Source organism: Chiloscyllium plagiosum, chromosome 1, assembly GCF_004010195.1.
Source record: "Chiloscyllium plagiosum isolate BGI_BamShark_2017 chromosome 1, ASM401019v2, whole genome shotgun sequence".
Lineage (NCBI taxonomy): Eukaryota > Metazoa > Chordata > Chondrichthyes > Orectolobiformes > Hemiscylliidae > Chiloscyllium > Chiloscyllium plagiosum.
Genome location: NC_057710.1, coordinates 67,325,642 through 67,347,126, shown reverse-complemented (window position 1 = coordinate 67,347,126; position 21,485 = coordinate 67,325,642). Strand labels below are relative to the sequence as shown.

Sequence of the window (21,485 nt, the reverse complement as noted above, 5' to 3'; positions counted from 1 at the left end):
CAAAGAGTAAATTAGGCTGTACTACAAGAATTTAGAAAAATGAGATGTGATCTTGAAGGAGCTTGACAGGGTAGATACTGAGATGGTTGTTTCTCCAGCTGAGAATCTAGAACATGGGGACACAGTTTCAGGTTAAAGGGCTGAGATAAGTAGGAATGTTTTCCCTCCAAGTGTTTAGAATCATTAGAATTCTTTATCTCAGTGGGTAGTGATGCTATATTGTGGAAAGTATGTTTAGTCTCTCAGAAATCAAAGGACATTTGAAGTGGGCAAATATATCGATTTTTGATAATTGGCCATGACTGATGATATAACAAACTTGCAGGGACATATAGTTCATTCCCCCTTCCACTTCTTATGTTCTAAAATATGTGCATCTAGCTGAACAGCAAGAGAACATATACTAGTATTTGACAGTTAATCCATTCAAATTTAGCTGGTTTAATTCTAACTGTATAAAGTTTGGACATCATTATGATCCTGTTATTTTGATACAAGGAGATTACATTCTGTGAATCAAGTAACAGAAATTCTTATGTAAATATTTTGATAGTTGGGCTATAGACATAAGAACTGAATCCCTGTGGAAAGAGGCCATTCAACCTCTCAAGTCTGCACTGATCCCCGAAAGGCCCCCACCATATCTCCGTAACCTCATATTTACTATGGCTAATCCATGTAGGCTGTACATCCCTGACACTTTGGGGCAATTTAACATGGGCAATCCAGCTAACCTGCAAATCATTGGACTGTGGGAGGAAACTAGAGCACCTGGAGGAAACCCATTGAGACATGGGGAGAAGGTCTCTGGTGCTGTGAGGCAGCAGTGCTAACCACTGAGCCACCCTAAGCTAATTTCTAAGTTAAATGGTCATGATCATAACATAATTGTGAATGAAAATGATCAAAAAAGTGTTTTAAAATAATAAATCAACATATAGTAAATAAATCTTCCAAAACATATGGAATTCCCCATTGGGTTGCAGAGAATTATTAATTTGAGAGAGTGTGGCTCAGAGGCAATATATTCTCACATGAGATTTGGAAATAAACTCAGATAACAATTAAGATGAAAATTCTTTACTGGTAGGTTTGTAAATCCTAAAAGGAAATCCATATGAAACTTAATCAGTTCCAAATATGCTGATCATAAACTGCCCTGTGCAGAAACAAAATCACAGTCTTAGTCAGAGAGACCAAAGAGATACATGTAAATAAAGGAGATAAGTTATGTTAGATGAGGATGAATATCTTGATGTTGAGGGAGCAGTCTTTTGCACTTAACCTGGGTTAGTTTCATTTGAGGTTGGTTAATATAGGTATTAACTGCCACTAGTATTAAGTATTAAAGTCCTTGTCATTAACAAAATGCATTTTGCACACCAGAAAGGTCAAAACATGAAAGATAAATGTTCATATATTTTAGAAAATTTTGCAATTAAAGTTAATGACTGTAATCAATTTTAATAATGCATATACAAACCATTTTTGCAGCTACTTTGCAATAGAAAAACCTTTACTGCTAATAATTATGAATGACATGATTACAATTAACCTATGAAGTCATTGTAAGCAAAATAGTAATAGTAGAAACATTGAATTAAACAACAGGAACAAGCCATTGACTTTTTTCTACTCAAGCCAGCTTCCCAAACTACTTCTTGCTTGCTGAGTTCTCATATTCTCTAACACTATCTATCTATCTACTTCTTTACTTTTAAAATATTCTGCTTTAACAATGGTGTGCAGTTGGGAACTCTATACTTTAAGCATTGTATCAAACTTTTTTTCTAATTTACTTGCTAATCTTAAATATTTACTTTTGGCAAAAAAAGCACTTCCTGATTGATGGAATCATACTACATCATTTACCTACTATCACTTCCCAGAATATAACAAACTGTTATTAGATCATCCTTTTCATGCCTCAACCTCAGTAAGAAAGCCAACATTTTTCAAACCCTTCTTCATAAAATAATATCATGATTCTTAGTAACCTTTTTATGGCTTTACATTTTCTATTACCTTTGATATAAATTATACAACACTGTAGTTAAAATTAAACTAACTCCAAATATAGTTTAACTTGGGTATTGTACAGGGACAGAATAATCTTCTTGTTCTGTTTTCAATATGATGAAATACAAAATGTTCAATTTGGCACTATTATAGCCATATCTACCTAACATTCCATCTGCACATAAAGATAATTTTGCTCTGCCATTCCATTTAAATTCTTACCATTTGAGGTATTTTATTTTTCCAATGAACTGTATTTACCACCATTTGTCCATCCAACTGGCCACTATATTCCATCCTGAAGACAGTCATCATTCATGACAGTGCCATACCCAATTTTCGATTATTAGAAAATCCTAATGGACTTTCTCCAATATTAAAGCCAGATTATTTGTCCTCATTAATTAATAGCTGCAATAAAAACTTCAGTGAACTCCTGCTTTCTACCCACCAACCATCTCTGTGTTCATAAGACCAATTTGTCCTGAATTCCACGTGCAATTATTTTGTCATGAGCTGCTTATATACCATTAGATTGAGGTCTCGACAACAGATGAGTGACTGTCTGAGAAAGAAAAGACCATACAGATTTCATAACAGGTTGTTAAATGACGAGCTTAGAGCATTCCTTATGCCTAATCCTCACCCTCCTTGACTTTTCAGCCTTTAACACATTTGACAGTGCAGTCTTCATCTAATATCTCTTCTCCATTGTCTTATTCAGTGAGACTGCTTTTGCTTGCATCCACTTTTACCCATTTGATTGCCAGAGTCTCTATAACAACTTCACTTTCTGTACTTGCACCATTATAAATTACCAAAAATCTAACTTGGTTCCTCCTTTTCCATATCCATATTGTGGCCATGGTGATCTACAGATAGGCAATCAATCCATTTATAATTGTTGAGCACCTAGGTCTAGTTCTACTCCATCAGTCTGAACCTGTAAGACCATAAGCCATAGGAGCAGTAGGCCGCTTGGCCCATTAGGTCTGCTCTGCCATTCAATGAGATCACAGCTGATCTGTTAATCCTAAAATTACCCTTTCCTGCCTTTTTGCAAATCCCTTGATTCCCTTACTAATTTAAAATCTACCTATCTCAGGTGCAAATGTAAGTAACAACCTCCTCCCCAGCCCTCTGCAGTGAAGCATTTCACAGATTCACTATTCTCTGAAGGCAGAAATTCCTCAACTGTCTTAAATGAGAGATCCCTTACTCTCTGAGTAGGCTGTCCAGTCCTAGATCTTCCCACGATGTCCCTCATTCTTCTGGAATCTAATGAAGACAGGTCCAACCTACTCAATTTTTCCTTATTAGAAAATTCCTCTATGCCTTGGGTCAACTTAGTGAATCTTTTTCAGACTACCTCCAACACCAATATATCTTTAAGTGGGCTATAATCCCAAACTAAACAAATCCCGCCTGGCTGCACTTGGCCATTATCAGTCCAAACATTTCTTATTCACGTCCTTATCTAAATGTGTTTTAAATGCTATAACTGTAGCCACATCCACCACTTCCTCTGAAAGTTCATTCCATACATGAAACACATGCAAAAAAACGTTGCCTCTCATGCCCTGTAAGTTTGATATCCAGATGTTTCATTACCTGGCTAGGTAACATCATCAGTGGCAACCTCCACGTGAAGCGAAGCTGTTGTCTCCTGCTTTCTATTTAGATCTTTCTCCTGGATGGGGTTCCTGGGGTTTGTGGTGATGTCATTTCCTGTTCGTTTTCTGAGGGGTTGATAGATGGCATCTAGATCTATGCGTTTGTTTATGGCATTGTGGTTGGAGTCCCAGGCCTCTAGGAATTCTCTGGCATGTCTTTGCGTAGCCTGTCCCAGGATAGATGTGTTGTCCCAGTCGAAATGGTGTTTTTTTTCATCCGTGTGTAGGGCTACAAGGGAGAGAGGGTCGTGTCTTTTTGTGGCTAGCTGGTGTTTGTGTATCCTGGTGGCTAACTTTCTTCCTGTTTGTCCTACGTAGTGTTTGTGGCAGTTCTTGCATGGAATTTTGTAGATGACGTTGGTTTTTTCCATGGGTTGTACTGAGTCTTTTAAGTTTGTTAGTTTTTGTTTGAGAGTGTTAGTGGGTTTGTGTGCTACTAGGATTCCGAGGGGTCTTAGTAGTCTGGCTGTCATTTCTGAAACTTCTTTGATGTATGGTAAGGTGGTTAGGGTTCCTGGCTATGTTTGGTCTGCTTTAGGAGGAACTTTAGGAGTCCTAGTTCAGGATTCTCTTAGGATCAATATGCATAGTCAGTCAGTGGTTAGGAAGGCAAATGCAAGTCAGTGGTTAGGAAGGCAAATGCAATGTTGGCATTCATTTCAAGAGGGCTAGAATGCAAGAGCAAGCTGTACAAGGCTCTAGTCAGACCTCATCTGAAAAACTGTGTGCAGTCTTGGGCCCTATATTTAAAGATAGATGTGCAAGGTTCAGAGAGTCTGGAGGAAGTTTACACAAATGATCCCGGGAATAAAGGGCTTGTCATACGAGGTGCATTTGAGGACTGTACTCGAGGGAGTTTGGAAGGATGAGGGGGATCTGATTGAAATTTACAGGATATCGAGAACCCTGGACAGAGAGGATGTGGAAGGACAGACAAGGACCTGGGTGCACATCCTCAGAGTTAAGAGATAACCCTTTAGAGCTGCAATGAGGATGAATTTCTTCAACCAGAGAGTGGTTAATCTGTAGAACTCATTGCTACAGTGGGATGTACTGGTCAAGTCATTGAATGTATTTAAGATAAAGATAAATAGGTTCTTGATTAGTAAGGGGATCAAGGGTTAATGGGAGAAAGCAGGTGAATGAGCTTGAGATTGAGAAACAAAGGAGCCATGATTGAATGGCAGATTGGGCTTGATGAGCTGAATAGCCTAATTCTGCTCCTATATCTTATGGTCTTATGGCAATTACCCTTATTAAAGTTCAGTGCAGTTGCTTGTGACCCAAGAATCTCTCACTCAAGCTGAATGCTAAATTATATCATGTTATAATCACTGTTGATGAGGGGACATTTTGCTGAGTTCATTTATTAAAACTGATACCTAATTGGATCTACAAAAAACCTTTTAGGAAACTGTCCTGAATATACAATGAATCCTTTCTTGTGGTACCTTCCAAATTGCTTTTCACATTCTACATGACAATGAATCTGTCTACTGACTTGTATTGTTGGATTGCTTGTCTGAGATACATTCTTGGATGATTGCATTTTCCTCCAGTTAGACTTTGAAATGGCTCAGTGCATTGCATTAGGCCTCTCCATAAATCATTGCTCTCTGCAATGATTTCATCTATTCAGCCTTCAGTTGAATTAGATTACTCTCAACCTGAGTCTATATTCAAATCATACAATCTCAGCATCACAGGCTACCTATTTGTATCTACTTATCCCATGAGATCTCCCTTTGTCTCTGTCTCTATGTTTGTCCATTCCATACCACTATTTCAATGCTCTCTTCATTGCCATTTTATTATTCTTAATCCAATAACTTCAGGTCAACCAAAACTGATGCCCATAATCTATCTGACCATGTTCTACATCTTGGTTACTCATCACTTCTATCCAGATTCCCACTTGTTTCAATTTAAAATTTTCATTTAAAATGGTTGTTTTAATATTTTCCCTATTCAGGTAACTCTGAACATCTCTAACCATACATTCTGCATTCTTCTAACTTCAACCTCTTTGCCTCCCACCTTCCTCTGTCCTACCATTATCAACCATGCTTCAAGCACCTGGTGTTACTTTGTAAGAATACTCTCTCCAGTTAAAACTGGCCTCTTTGACTAAGACTTTGGCTCAGTTTCTCTTTTCATTTTATCTAGATGCTTCTGATTTTGAACGCTTTTATTAAACCTCCCCGCAAACTGCTCTTTTTTAAGAGATGAATCACACCTTCTCCAATCTACTACGTAACTGAAGTCCCTCATCACAGAAACCATTCTAGAAAGTTTTTTGTGCATCCTCTCTAAAGCCTTCATATCATTTTTAAAGAATCTTTGTTGTACATTGTTAATAAGGTTTAAACCATTTCAGTTATTGATAGTTGATCACAAATTTGAATTGTGCTGCATCAAAACAACTTCTGACTAAACTAACCCTGTAGCATAATTGGGTAGGCAGTGCTGGAAATCTAGTGGTGGGTGTTGCTTGATCTGTTGTACTGGATTTTATTATTGGTTTGATGCAATTTAATACAGTTAGATTCAGAGAAAAACTGTCAATGATGAAAACAAAAATTAAGGCACAAAAAATAGTTTGTTTATAAAAAATGTTAGAAGAAAATCACTAGCCCAAAAATAAACTAAAAGCACCAGTTAAAACATGGCACAAACATGAACAGTATGGACTTTTTTTTTAAAAAAGGAAACCTTTCTCATGTAAAACGCTGGTTACTAAATTTGAGACTCATGAAATAGATCAGCATCAGCTTGGATTTAACAAAAAGGTTTAAAGATAGAAAACAGCAAGGCGTATTAAAATTATGAGTTTTCAGACTGGGGAGGGTGAGTGATGTTACCTAAAGGTCAATGCAAAGACCACAGTGATTTTTTTTTGGTATGTGTAAATAACTTGTATATCAGAAGATAAAATAACATTTCAAAATTTGACAATTCCAAACTTGAGGATGATATCAGTTGACTGCAACAACTGAGGAAAAATATTGTTGGGTTTGCAATACGGAGTGAGTCAATGTTGAGAGGGAATCTTGCTGTTAGAGCACACAGCTTGGGCTTGCACATTTGTTCTTCTGTGTTCACAGTCATATACCTTTGTCCTCAGGGACAGCCTTTTTATAAAAAGTGTAAAACTTAACTCTAATGGCACGTCTCAAGTATATATTTGAAGTTAATTATTTATTAAAGCATACCTGCATCTATATTCCTGTTCAAATTTACAAAATAATGCATTAAATGGGGGATGAGGAATAGAAATTTCCTACTTCAATTGAAATGCATTTACAGTGACCTCGAGATCTTGTTCAGATAATCTGAAATTCGGATAACCGAGATTGTTTTGCACATATGTAGGTGAGCAGAATGGGAAAACAGTGACATTTATTACAGATAAATACAAAATGACATATTTTGGCAGAAGAAATAAGATGTAAAACAGAAAAAAATGGCCAAGTTCTGTAAGCTGTAGTTGGAAAGAAGGATATATGGATCACAGACATGGATCTCCAATACGTGGCATGATACATTGAGGGAGCAATTAGCAGTGATTATAGGATCTTAGTTTTCATAACTAGAAGTATTGAATATAAAAGCAGGAAGGTTACGTTGAATATGTATAAAGCTCTGGTCAAGCTCCAACTAGCATATCTCATCCAGGTTTGGTCACCATATTTTAGGAAGATTGAGAGAGTACAGAGATTCACCAAAATGCATGAGGAACTGTAGCTAGGACATTAGATTAGATTCTCTACAGTGTGGAAACAGGCTCTTCGGCCCAACAAGTCCACACCAACCATCTGAGGAGTAACCCACCCAGACCCATTTTCCTCTGACTAATGCACCTAACACTATGGGCAATTTAGCATGGCCAATTCACCTGACCTGCACATCTTTGGACTGTGGGAGGAAACCGGAGCACCCGGAGGAAACCCACGCAGATATATGGAGATTGTCTGTGTGGAGTTTGCACAGTCATCCAAGGCTGGAATCGAATCTGGGACCCTGGGACTGAAGAAGAAGATTGTGGGGAGGTTGAAGAGAGGAGTATAAGATTATGACAGATTTAGATAAAGTAGACAATGAAACATTGTTCACATTGGCTGTTGATGCAGAGACTAGTGTCAGAAACTTTTGAGCAAGTATTGCAAGAATTAAAAGTAATTAAAAATGTGAGAAAAAGAACCTTTTTACACAGTAAGTGGCAATCAGCTGAACATTTTATATATTCATTCACGGGATGAGATCATCACTGGCTACACCAGTATTTATTGCCCATCCCTAAATTGCCCAGAGAGCAGTTAACAGTCAATCGCAGTTCTGTGGGTCTGGAGTCATATATAGGCCAAACCAGGTAAAGAAGACAGTTTCCTTCCCTAAAGGACATTAGATCAACAATAGATTTGTGGTTATCAGTACACTCTTAAATCCAGGATTTTATTGAATTCATATTCCACCATCTGAGTGGTGGGATTCGAACTCTGGTTTTCAGACCATTATGTGAGTCTCTGGATTAACAATCCAAAGAAAATACTACTAAGGCTGCTTATGAGGGTGGTAGAAGTGGAGACTTAAAAGAAAATTGTAAGGGCACTTAGACAAAATAAACATGCAGAAATAGGGAATGTTTTCCAATCTGGGAAATACACAGATTGGATTACTCAGCAGAAAGCCAGCATGGCCTAAACAGGCCAATTGGGTTTCCTCTCTGCCATTATAACTCAAGCAACTCAATTTAGATTCATCAATATTAAAAACTTTGCTGCCATTATTATATTTACCCCAAAATCTGCTGATGCATTATTCATACTCATTGATTTACACTGAGCAATATCTCAATTTAAATTCTCATCCCTCTTAAAATCCCTCAATTCTCTAATTTTGCAACTTCGCCCGAGCTCTAGGTATGTGCACTCTTCCAATTCTGGCGTCTTATGCCTCCCTGATTTTAATTGTTACCATCACTTGTGTCTGCGCCTCCAACTGCTGAAACCATAAGCTCTGGAATTCCCTCCCTAATCCTTTCCACTTCACTTTCTTCCTTTTAAAGACACTTCTTAAAGATGACCTCTCTGAACAAGCTTTAGTCACTGATTTTATATGTGACTTCCTCCAATTTTGTTTGATAATACTCTTGCAAAACATCTTAGAACGTTTTAGAATTTACCAATATCTAAATAAATGCAAGTCACTTTATACTCCATAACAAACAACGTTTAAGATAATCTAAAACTTAAATATTGTTGCCATAGATTGGCGAGCATTTTCATGATCCTGTAAACCTATGGGCAGGATATAAAAAATGTTCACCATCTGATAAATGATCCTCTCCTGCCTTTGACTATCCACCTCCCTCTATTGCAACTTCGTTCTTTTCCATTAATCACATGTTCTGTAGTCAATATTTTCTTTCCTTTAAGGTATAAATACACTTGCTCTTCTACCTCATTCTTACACTAAATCAAAAATCATACAGTATCAAATAGCTCCGAATTAAAAAAAAGACACATTGCACTTGCACACGTCACCAGAATTATTTGACATCCATCCTACCCCAAAACTATGAGTATCTTCCTCTCTCTGAAGAAAAACCCATGATCTGAAACAACAATGCTCAGTCCTTTTTTCTGCAACTTCAACGTTGTGAATCACATTATGATGATCGTACTACCGAGTACTTCTTGCTTACAATGACCAAGCTCCTTTGCTAGTTATCTCTTTAACCTATCAGATACAGGTCAATATGAGGAGTTGGAGAATTTCTAAATTGGGACAATGCATGTTTACTCAATGAGTATGATCACATCCATTAAAGAAATCTGCATCTTACTGAAAGCCAAGAATAGAAATGAGAGAAAACTGCCATTTATGGAAAACATAAATTTTATGAAAAAAAAACAAACATCATCGTTTAGCAGTCACATTTATTCAGATGTTAAGATTAACAGTTGATTTTATTATTTGTCAAATGGGTAACTGTGATGACATTTATTTCGTTGATACTCTGGTTCTTTTGTTCCAAGAAAAGTTTGCACCGTATGACTTTGGTCTGGGCACCTTTACTTTCTTTTCCTCTACTTCATAATTCCAACCTGTGACAAAAAAAAGAAATGTTTTGTTCCTTAAGCATTCTTTAACATGATGTTTCCAACTTTATTTGATCATTTAATGATGTAGTCCACAATAGTGCAGGCCAATTTTAAACTAAACTTCTCAATTAAACTGTAAATTTGTAAATAAGCTGAAATTTATGATATCACCAATTTGATTAATATAGGATTGTAGACTGACATTTCAGGTAGCATTTATATATCAGTGACTAAACATTTAATGTCTGCAGCAAAAAGGTGCATTATCCATCATCCACCTGTGCACTACACAAACAGATACCAAAGTTTAAACATAGAAAGTAGAAGACATAGATATTTCATTTCTCAACATCCTCTTTTCCTACGTCCACTTTTCCAAACTAATATTTACCATTAAACCTTTTACTGACTTCCTGAAAGCAGACATTAAATATTCTCAATTCTCAGTAGTTTCTCTGAACCTCTATTCTAAGGTTTATATATTAACTTGTATTATTCCCTCCAACCTGCTTCGATTTACTCTGAACCATTTCTTCATAGTTTAACACATCTGTCATTTTAACTCAAAATGCACAGTTCAAAGAAAAAGGCTAATTGTTTTCAAGATGTTTTTCATATTTATGTTACTTCATACTTGGAAACATTTTGGCTAATCCTGTAAAGTCTCAATAACCTTTGGAATTTGTGGAACTGAACACTACACTTTATTTTAAATGAAACTCATGAGATTTTTATTAAAATAAAGCTTGGCAGTCAAAAATACCCATTTTTAATATTCTAAGACATATACCCAAAATCCTTTGTCCTTCAAAAGCCAAGCCTCCTTCCTATCATAGTACAATTACTCTGATAGAGTCATAGAGATGTACAGCACGGAAACAGATTCATCAGTCCAATTTGCCCGTGCCGACCAGATATCCTAACCTAATCTCGTCCCATTTGCCAGCACCCAGCCCATTTTCCTCTAAACCCTTCCTATTCATATACCTATCCAGATACCTTTTAAATGTTGTAATTGTACAAGCCTCCACCATTCCCTCTAGCAGCTCATTCCATACACGTACCACTCTGTGTAAAAAAGTTGCCCCTCAGGTCCCTTCTTTCCCTTCTCAGGTCAGCCCACAGCCTCCAATGTTCCAGGGAGAACAGCCCCAGCGTACTCAGCCTCTCCCTATAGCTCAAACCCTCCAACCCCAGCAACATCCTTATAAATCTTTTCTGAATCCTTTCAAGTTTCACAACATCCTTCCTACAGCAGGGAGACCAGAATTGCACATAATATTCCAAAAGTGGCCTAACCAATGTCCTGTACAGTCACAACATGGCCTCCCAACTCCAATAGTCAATACTCTGACCAATAAAGGCAAGTATACCAAACACTTCTTCACTATCCTATCTCTCTGTGACTGCACTTTCAAGGAACTATGAACCTGCACTCCAAGGTATCTTTGTTCAGCAACATTCCCCAGGACTTTGCCATTAAGTGTCTAAGTCTTGCCCTGATTTGCCTTTCCAAAATTGTTAATTTTATTTTAGCAAAAAGCATCACCCAAACAACTTTGTACTCTGACAGCCATTTTTAACATATTCTAAGGAACACTTTGAAACTTAGAATCATAGGGGACCGAAGAGACCCTTCAACCCATCAAGTCTGCACCAAAAAAAAGCTATTGTAAAGCAACATTAGTCCAACATTTCAGCACTTGGTCCATAGCCTTGACTGTTATGACATTTTAAGTGTTTAAATAAGTATTTTTTAAATGTTGTGAGGCTTCCTGCCCTAACTAACCTTCCAGATTCCTACCACTTTCTGGGTGAAAATCTTTTTCTTTAAATTCCCTCTAAATGTCTGAACTTTTACGTTGAATTTATATCCCCTTGTGATTGATCCCTTTTTAAAAATTCACTCGTGGGACATGGGTGTCACTGCTGGCCAAAATTTATTGCCTGTCCCTCATTGCTGTTAATAAAGGTGGTGATGAGCTGCCTCCTTGAATTGCTGCAGTCCACACCTTGTAAATTGACCTACAATGTCCTAAGGGAAGGAATTACAGGATTTTGATCCAGCAATGGAGGAACAGCAATATATTTCCATGTCAGGAAGGTGAATGGCATGGAGGGTGAGTCAGGAAGGTGAATGACGAGGGCTGCAGATACCTGGAAACACAACCACCTGCAGGTAGTTGTGTTTCCAGGTATCTGCAGCCCTCGTCATTCTAGATGGAAGTGGCCGTGGGTTTTGAAGGAGCTGTTAAGGTGAATTTCTGCAGTGTAAGTTGTAGATAGTACATACTGCTGCAACTGAGGGTTGTTGGTAAAGGGAGTGGTTGCTTGTGGATGTGGTACTAATCAAGCGAGTAGCTTTGCGCTGGATAGTGTCAAGCTTGAGTGTTGTTAGAGCTGCAGTCATTCAGGCAAATGGGAGCACTCCCTCACACTCCCGACTTGTGCACTGCAGACAGTGGACAGGCTTTGGTGAATCTGGAGGTGAATTACTTGCCTCAGTATTTCCAGCCACTGACTTGTATCCACTGTATTTATATGGTTAGTTCAGTTGAATTTCTGGTTAATGGTAATGCTCAGGATGTTGGATGTTGATAGTGGGGGATTCAGTGATGGTAACACAATTGAATGCCAAGGGTTAGATAATCTCTTATGGGACATGGTCATTGCCTGGCGTTTGTGTGATACGAATGTTACTTGCCACTTGTCAGCCCAAGTCTGGATATTGTCCTGATCATGTCGCATTTGAACATGAGCTGCTTCAGTATCTGAGGAGTCGTGAATTATGCAATCATCCGTGAACATTGCCACTTCTGAGCTTATGATGGGGGTGGGTGGTCATTGATGAAGCAGCTGAAGATGTTTGGGCTTCGGACACTACCGTGAGGAACCCCTGCAGAGATGTCCTGGAACTGGGATGAGTGACTTCCCACAACCACAGCCAAAACCATCTTATGTGCCGGGTATGACTTCAACCAGCAGAGAAGTTGCTCTGATTCCCACTAACTCTACTTTTGCTGGGGCTCCTTGACGCCACAGTTGGTTGAACGTAGCCTTGGTGTCACCTCACTTCTAATATTCAGTGCTTGTGCCCATGTTTGAACCAAGTCTGTAATGATGTTTGAATAATGTTCGCAGAACCCAAACTGGGCATCATTAAGCAGGTTATTGCTGAACGGGTGCTGTTTGGTAGCACTGTTGATGACACCCTCCATTACTTTAGTGATGATTGAGAGTAGACTGAAATAGCTGTAATTGGCCAGGTTGGATTTGTTCTTTTTGTATACAAGAAATATCTGAGTAATTTTCCACATTGTTGGGTAGATGCCACTGTTGCAACTGTATCGGAATGGCTTGGCTAGGGAAGCAGCAAGTTCTGAAGCACAAGTCTTCAGCACTATTGACAGAATATTGTCACAGCCATAGCCTCTGCAGTATCCAGTGCCTCCAACTGTTTTCTGAATATCACATTAAGTGAACTGAATTGGTCGAGTCTGGTATTTGTGATGCTAAGTGCCACTGGAGAAGTCCAAATTGGATCAACCACTTGGCATTTTTGGCTGAAGAATGCCTGAACTAAGGGGAACAGCTGCTCTCTATTCACCACGTCCATATCCTTCATATTCCTAGACACCTCAATCAGATGCCCTTTTCGCATTCTCTGCACAAAAGAAACAGCCTGAGCTTATCCAGTTTCACTTCATAGCTAAAGTGCTCCAGAACTGCATGCAACACTCCAACTGTGGCCTAACCAAAGTTTTGAATAGTTCCAACATAACCTTCCTGCTCTTATAATCTAGGACATTACTGATAAAAGCAAGTGACCCGTCTAAATTTTTAACAACCCAATTAAGCTATCCTGTCACCATCAGTGATCTGTGGACAAGCACTTCTAAATACTTCTGTTTCTTGGAGTTTCCTAGTGTCCTGTGATTCACTGAGTGCTCCTTTCTCTTGTTACTTTATCCAAAGTGCAGCAACTCTCAATTCCGGGTTAACTTTCATCTGCCACTGATCTGCCCGCCTGACTAATCCTCCTGTAAATTAAGTCCTTCGTCCTCACTAGTCAACCTTTGTGTCATTACTCAAACATTTTCTTCTATATCATTTAGATGTATCACAAACCTTAACGAACCTAGTACCAATACTTGTGGTATGCCACTGTCCTCCAGTCTCACAAACAACCCTCTACTACCAACATCTTCTGTCACTTACCACTATGCTGATTTGTATCTAACTTGCACTACCATCATCTACACACCTAATCACCTTCTCAAAAAAATTCAATCAAATTTGTTAGACAGGACCTCACAAAGATATGCTGACTATCCCTGATCAAACCTTGCCTCTCTAAATGGAAATTAATCCACTCCTTCAGAACTTTCACCAATAATTTCTCGACCATAGATATAAGATAGTTACCCGATTCATACGTACTGCTGTGCTTGAAAAGTAGAATCATATTAACTGTCCTCCAGTTCTCTGGTATGTCCCAGTGGCCAGAGATGAATAAAAAATTTGTGACAGAGCCTCTGTAATTTCCTCCTTCATCTCCCTCATATTCTAATCCCTGGGATAATGGACTTGGGGAATTCTCCACTTTTAAGCCTACCAAAACTTCCAATTCTACCTTACTCGCTCTGTCAATCCACTCAAGAACCTCTCAGTCTCTATTCCTAACTTCTCTACCTACATCCTCCATCTCCAAAGTGAAGACAGTTGGAAAGTACTTGTTTAACATCTACCAAGGTCTCCGGCTCTACACACAGATTGCTCCCTCGGTCCCTCATGGGCCCTACTCTTTCCTGGGTTACCTTCTTCCCTTTGATAGGTTTACAAAGTATCTTGGCATTCTTTCTAATCTTACTGACCATGTTTTTTCATGCCTCCTCTTTGCTCTCCTAATTGGTTTCTGAGGATCGTCTCTGCACATTCTGTACTCCTCCAGGGCCTCTGTCAATTTGCTCCCTTTGTATCTGTTAAAAGTCTGTCTTTTCCTCCTTATTTAGTCGTGAATATTCCTGGATATCCAGGGTTCTTTGGGTTTCTAGATTTCATCCTTAAAGGCAACACGTTGAGCCTGCACTCTCACCAATTATACTTTGAATGCCCCCAATTGTTCTGCGGTAGAATTACCCAGAAGGAATTGTCCCCAGCCTACTTTGGCCAGATCCTGCTTCATTTTATTAAAATCTGCCTTCCCTCAGTCCAAAACCTTTTTTTGAACACCATCTTTTTCCTTTCCCATATCAAACTTAAAACATGTGGTGTTTTGTAAGTATTAAATGCTCTCCCACTGCCATCTCATACATCTGTCCAGCTTCATTCCTTGAATTAGATCCAGCATAGCACTATTCCTTGTTGACCATCTACATGTTGCTATAAAAATCTCTCCTGAATACATTCTTCTTATCTTCCAAAGAACCAATGCGTTGCCTGAAATTTCCAGCTAGTTTATGGCTTAAATTTAGCAACAGTTACACTGCAAACCCTCTTCTTGAAACAAAAATCAAGGAAATTCTGGCTTACATGACTTAGAATCCCTACAGTATGGAAGTAGACCATTCCGCCCATCGAGTCCACACCAATCCTCTGAAGAGCATCTCACCCAGATCACTTCACCCCCCATAACACCACATTTCTCATGGCTAATCCAACTAGCCTGCACAACCCTGGACACCATGGGTAATTTAGCTTGGCCAATCCACCTAACCTGTACATCTTTAGACTTTGGAAAGAAACCTGAGCACGTAGAAGAAAACCACGCAGAGACAGGTAGTGTCCCCAAACCCCAGGAGCTGTGAGGTAGCAGTGCTAACCATTGTACCACTACGCCATGTAAGTATTTATGCCCTTGTATGGGGAATAACATTAAAATGTACTAGCCATTAGCAATGCATACTTAAAGAATTAAGCAGATACCATAGAAAATAACGTGCCTTATATGGTAACTGTTTCTGAGATACAAAAGTGATAATTTTGATTGTAAATTATCTGTAAACTTGAATGGCACAATTTTCTCATGATGATACAGTCCAGTAAACTATGCAAAATTTTCAGATAAAATTGAATTCATAGTTAATCAAAGCAAGTGCTATAATAAAAATGTGCAAAACTAGATTTCTTTCGGCCCTGGTGTTTTGTCAACCTTTACACTAAATAATTTCCTAAAGTGTTTGCTTATATTATGATTCTCACTCCCAATTACTCACTATTAAAGAGAAGGACATATCTATCAGGCAAGGCCTGCAAAAAGTGGTACGAGGCCCAAAAAGAGAAAATCTCCTTGACTTTGCTTTCACCAATCCATCTGTTATCGATTTAACTGTCCATGACCATACTACTAGGAGTGACCACTGCAGTTCCTAGGCACAAAATCCTGCTTTCACCTCATGTGCGTGCTTTTTTTTTACCAGAACAGATCTAGCAGCTCAAAACTGGGCTTCCACAGTGCATTCAATTACAACAAGAAATCTCATAGTCCAGCATATCTCTCACTACCATTACTGTCAGGCCAGAGGAATCAACCCTGCTTCAATGAATATTATGGATACATAAGTGCATTGAGCATTATTAAAATGAAATGCCAACATTACGAGGCTACAATACACATCTACATTGATACTGTACAGCAGGATTAGCATGTGAAAGACAGAGCGCAGTGATGCCACAAGGGATCAGATTAAAGCCCTGTAGTCTTGCCACATCTAGTTGTGAATGATGGTGAGCAAATAGATAATATTTCTCTCTAGAAGCATGGTATAGTACATGGTGTAGTTCATGAGATACTTGAAATAATCTATAGATTTATTCTTTACTTTTTTAAACGATATATAGCAACTTTCATGGTCTTTGGAATATGATCCAAAGATATAGGAGTAGAATTAGTCCATTTGGCCCATCAAGTCTGCTCTACCATGCAATCATGTTGATGAATGAAAGGTCTGTTACACCCTAACAGAAGCTTGAATTATTTTTTAAAAACAGTTGTTCATAAAATGTGTCTGTTATATTATCTAAAAGTAATCACTTCTACTATGGCAACACCATTAATATAATACTAGTTGGAATTTTTAGACAATTGCGAATTGCACAAATATTAGGCTTTTTTTTTAAATGGATAAGAGTTGAAATTAATGCTAGCCAAGTTCACATAAGATTCAACAAACAAACTTATCATGTATGTTTATTTTTACACTGGCAGAAACTAGCTTAAAATAAAGACTTCACAACAATTTCTCTTGTCTTTAGACTTTGAATATTAAGACTATACAGAATTACCACACAGTTCACATACATATTTGCTACGTAACAATTGATTCTAAGTCCTTAATTTTATTCAGAATGGTATTGCATTACAACTAAAGTTGCAGCAGAAATGTCTAATTGTGATCCAGGGCAATTTTAACCTCATTACCAGATTTAGTAAATAGTAAAATACCATTTTTTTCCACAAAGGCAATTGCATCCTCCTTGGTGGTAAAACTAATATCTATATTTGATAGTGGATCAGCTCTGTAATGAAAAGAAGAATTATAAGTCTTTTACAACAATCAAACTTTGTTCCTATTAACTATACATCTAATTGCAGCATTTCAGTCTGTTTAAAGTTGAAAACGTTAAACAAAATCAGTCAGCTACACTTTCACCGAGAAGGAGAAAAGTACCAACGTCAGAAGGGCAATCACTCTTTGTCATACAATATGATGAGAGTCTGGGTCACTTTTTCTTTACTGCCAGTGGGAAAATTCAAATTCCCTACTAAAATACAATGTAATCGCATCCTCACTGCAAGGCAGCAGTTTTGAGAGAAACCCATCACAGCCTTCTCAGATTAACAAGGGTATAAATGCAGTCTTCTATGCATCTAAAAATCTAATTTTGAAAATATTTTCTATGATCTGCAAATGGACGATTATAATTTTGAGATCATCAATACTATTCCAGCAAGAGAATTATGTACTATGTCTTCACTTTAGAATAATTTATTTTTTTCGCCATTAACAACCTGGCTAAAATCAGGAACTTCAGACATGAGGACAATTTGAAGAATTTAATCCATAAGACCATACCATGGGGAGTTTTTAAATGGAAAAGAGAAGGTTGAGAGGAAGTGGTGACAGAGGCTTTCAAAGTCTTGAGGGGTCTAGACAGAGTGGATAGGGAGTGATTGTTCCCATATGCAGAAGGATTGAGAACAAGAGGGCACAGATTGAAAGTAACTGGAAGAAGCAAATTAACATGCTTTCCAGAGGTACAGATGCAATGGGCAGAATGGCCTCCTTCTATGAAATGCTGTAACAATTTCATAATTTCTATCTAGTGCAAATTGACTGGTACTCCTAACTCGTAACTAAAGAGTAATTTAGCTAACTATTGACTGCTCATTGAAATAGCAATTCACTCAGCTATCATGACGACAAGTCACCACTACCTTCTCAAGTGGAACTAGGGACAGGCATTAAATGCTGACCTTGTCAGTAATGCATACATCCTGTGAATATAAAGGTTTAGTGCTATTAACAGTAAAACACTAATGATAATGAGATCTGCACATGTGAAGACGTGAAAGTTAATTGCTTACAGAGTATGTTTATGTTTAGTTCTACTTCCTAATTAAACATTATTAAAGTCGTATTTAATGAAAATAAAACTCACGTGGATGCCCAACCCATTAAAGGATTTTCCCAGCGTTCCTTGGTGTCAAACTCCAGCTTCCAAATCTTTGTGTTGTTCACACCAGATTGCATTGCGTTCCGCGCCGGAACAAAAATCCTCACTCGCCGTGTTTTTACTTGGACCTCTGGAATCCCGGTTACTGGACTGATATCCTGGCATCAGAAACAGATTATATGAAATAGCAGTAGATAATTCAGTGCTGATCTCGGACTTCAAATCTTCAAATCCACCTCCTTGCACTATCTCCTAATTCCCTTAAGATTCCAGAAATCTCTTGATATTTGTCTTGAAATTACCCAATAACAACAAAACATGTATTCATTCCAAAGGTCCACATGAATTTAACAATATGATCGTTTTACTATAATTGAGGGGCAAACAACAAAAATGCAAATCTGGTTCGTAAATCATTACACATCTGCATACCAGGCAATAAATGTTTAACCAATTTGAAAGATGAGAATGTGATTTTGCGATTCATAGCTATAGGATCAGTGACATAGTTTGGAGGTTTTCTACATAGCTAATTGGCACCAGCTGTGTCATCTCCAAACATTGCAAGAACAACAATATGGACATCACATATAATATTTTATTGCTTCTTAAAACTTATTTGTTTTCTGTTCTGTGATATTTTTAATTTTTATATACTTGCACATACATTCTTTTTATGGTTTCAAGTTGAGACAATGAAACCAGCCTTTTGTGGCAACACACTTGATGAACTCTTACTTGAGATTTAAAAAAAAAACCTCTCTTATCTTTGGTCACAATAAAAATACACTGTGTTCTCGTATAATGTGACAGGTGCATACCTCTGCAACCTCGCATTACAGAGTATTGCGCTATGGAAACTATTATAGAAAATTGCACTGCTGAAGATTGCTATAGTCGTTCAGTAGAAAGTTCGTATTATTCAAACATTGTATACAATTCGGCAAACACATCATGGTCAATTCGTGTTGACGAAATGTGCGTTATACCAGCATGACCTGCATTGTTTGTCAAGTATCACCTCATTTCACCATTGCAAGTGCAAAGAAATCTTTTTGAAATCTGCAAGCTGTTTGAGAAAGACAACAGCTGAGATAGTTCCAGAGCACAAAATAATTACAAATTAGAACTGCTTTTATATTGTTGCTATGTTTATACTGAGTTCAATGCAGCATCAATTATGTAATCCTAAACACGCATTAGAATGAGTGTGTCAGATCACCACAAATAGAATCAATCTAATCTAAATTGATGTTCCGGTATTGGAACAAAATAAACCTGGGTCATGTACTCTATTCCAAATATTGTTTTGTTATACGATTCCATTTACACTGATACAATATTGGAGATGCATGATATAATATTTAATATATGATATTTATGATATTTTAACCCAATAGCGAAGTTGCTGTAGTATCTTTTAACTATTAAAAAGATACCACAGTATAATTCGACAAGACCTTCCCGTCCATGTTTGACCATGGTACCATCTCCATTTTCATGTTTGTGGTTAACCCAGTATTGTATCAGGGGAGTGAGGTTTAAAAAAGACGTAAAGGGCAATTTTTTTTTTAAAAAGAGGATTGTTTGCATGTGGAATGAACGTTCTGAGGAAGTGGTGAATGTGGGTACAGTTACAATGTTTGAAAAACATTAGGATAAGTACATGAATAGGAAAGGTTTGGAGGAATATGCCCAGAAGCAGGCAAGTGGGACTAGTTTAGTTTGGGATTATGTTCGGCATGGACTGGTTGGACCGAAGTGTCTGTTTCTGTGCTGTATGACTCTGATGCTAAAGATGAAAATATATCCTTGCTTACTGCAAACAACTCTCCTTGAGTTCTTTTTTGGCAAAGGAAAGGACAAATTCATGTTTTATTCATGTATTAAGAGGCAATGCCCTGACAAATTCTTTTCAGGATCAAGGCTGCATTCCAACATGGAAGGTATTCAATACGTAGAGAACATGTGAAGAAAACAGCACTTCCTTTGGTCAAATAACAGTCATTCACTTTTAATAATTTTGCTTTATATGCTAAGAGCAGCTCAGTCAGCAGATTAAAAAGATTTATAAACATTTCTGCTAAATTGCACATTCCATTTGCAGTTGGAAATTTCAACATATGGAGCTGCATTACATGAATCTTTTAAAGTAATAAGTTTTAGATTAGACAATAAATTTAAAGCTCTGTTGAATAGCGTATACTTGTCCCATGAGAAATCATTGCCTGCCCGTCAGTGAACAGTAGCTGATACACTCCATTAATGACTTAGCCACTATGGTCTGTGGACAAGGTGACTCAGTGTTTTCTTTTTATAGGATACAAATAATTGGATTTTTTGAAATTCACTTCTGGCCATTTGCAAGAAAGTACTATGCACATCCAAATCAGATCCATTTTCATTTGCCCCAATCTAACAAAACATTCATGACTCAGTAGGCCCGTCATTTTTATTTTAAATATAAATCATTGAAAGCCATTTTAAGGTCTTCTAAGCCACTTCTAAGATTTCAGAATTGCTGTAAAATCATCCAATAATTGCCAAACGTGTCTGTTCTTTGAGATCCCTGAGAAAAATGAGCCTTTCTGAGCATTCTCATTTATTACAAGAAATGCTTAATGGTGTTCAGCAACTAAAACTATTTGACAGTAAGTCAGTGCTTCCCAAAACTCAATTGTTCAAATAGGGTTACAATGCTGTGACTACCTGACCAGAGAGAGCTTTTGGGTTGGGAGGAAATCGCTAATTGTTTAATCGCTTATTGTTTAATTTGTTACTGGGCTCCAGAAGACAACATTCAGGCCTCAAGGACTGGCTGCTTAAGTCACATCCATTCGTGAAAAATCTGCAATGAAATAAAGGGGCCAAGGATCCGTATATTCCTGTACAGGATTAGTGGTGCTGGAAGAGCACAGCAGTTCAGGCAGCATCCGAGGAGCAGTAAAATCGACATTCTGGGCAAAAGCCCTTCATCAGGAATAAAGGCAGAGAGCCTGAAGCGTGGAGAGAT

General features: G+C 37.8%; 1 protein-coding gene across 1 annotated transcript in view; it reads right to left on the bottom strand.

The window, feature by feature from the left end:
* Positions 1 to 9,614: 9,614 nt before the first annotated feature.
* The window catches only part of ndufs4 (NADH:ubiquinone oxidoreductase subunit S4), a 172,884-nt gene continuing 161,013 nt past the window's right edge, over positions 9,615 to 21,485 (bottom strand). Inside the window, exons 3-5 of the mRNA XM_043688445.1 lie at positions 18,458 to 18,630; positions 17,241 to 17,314; positions 9,615 to 9,799 (exon numbers count right to left, since the gene is read on the bottom strand). Of these exons, the coding sequence (XP_043544380.1) occupies positions 9,696 to 9,799; positions 17,241 to 17,314; positions 18,458 to 18,630 (351 nt within the window). The 3' untranslated portion in view covers positions 9,615 to 9,695. The remainder of the gene's footprint in view (positions 9,800 to 17,240; positions 17,315 to 18,457; positions 18,631 to 21,485) is intronic.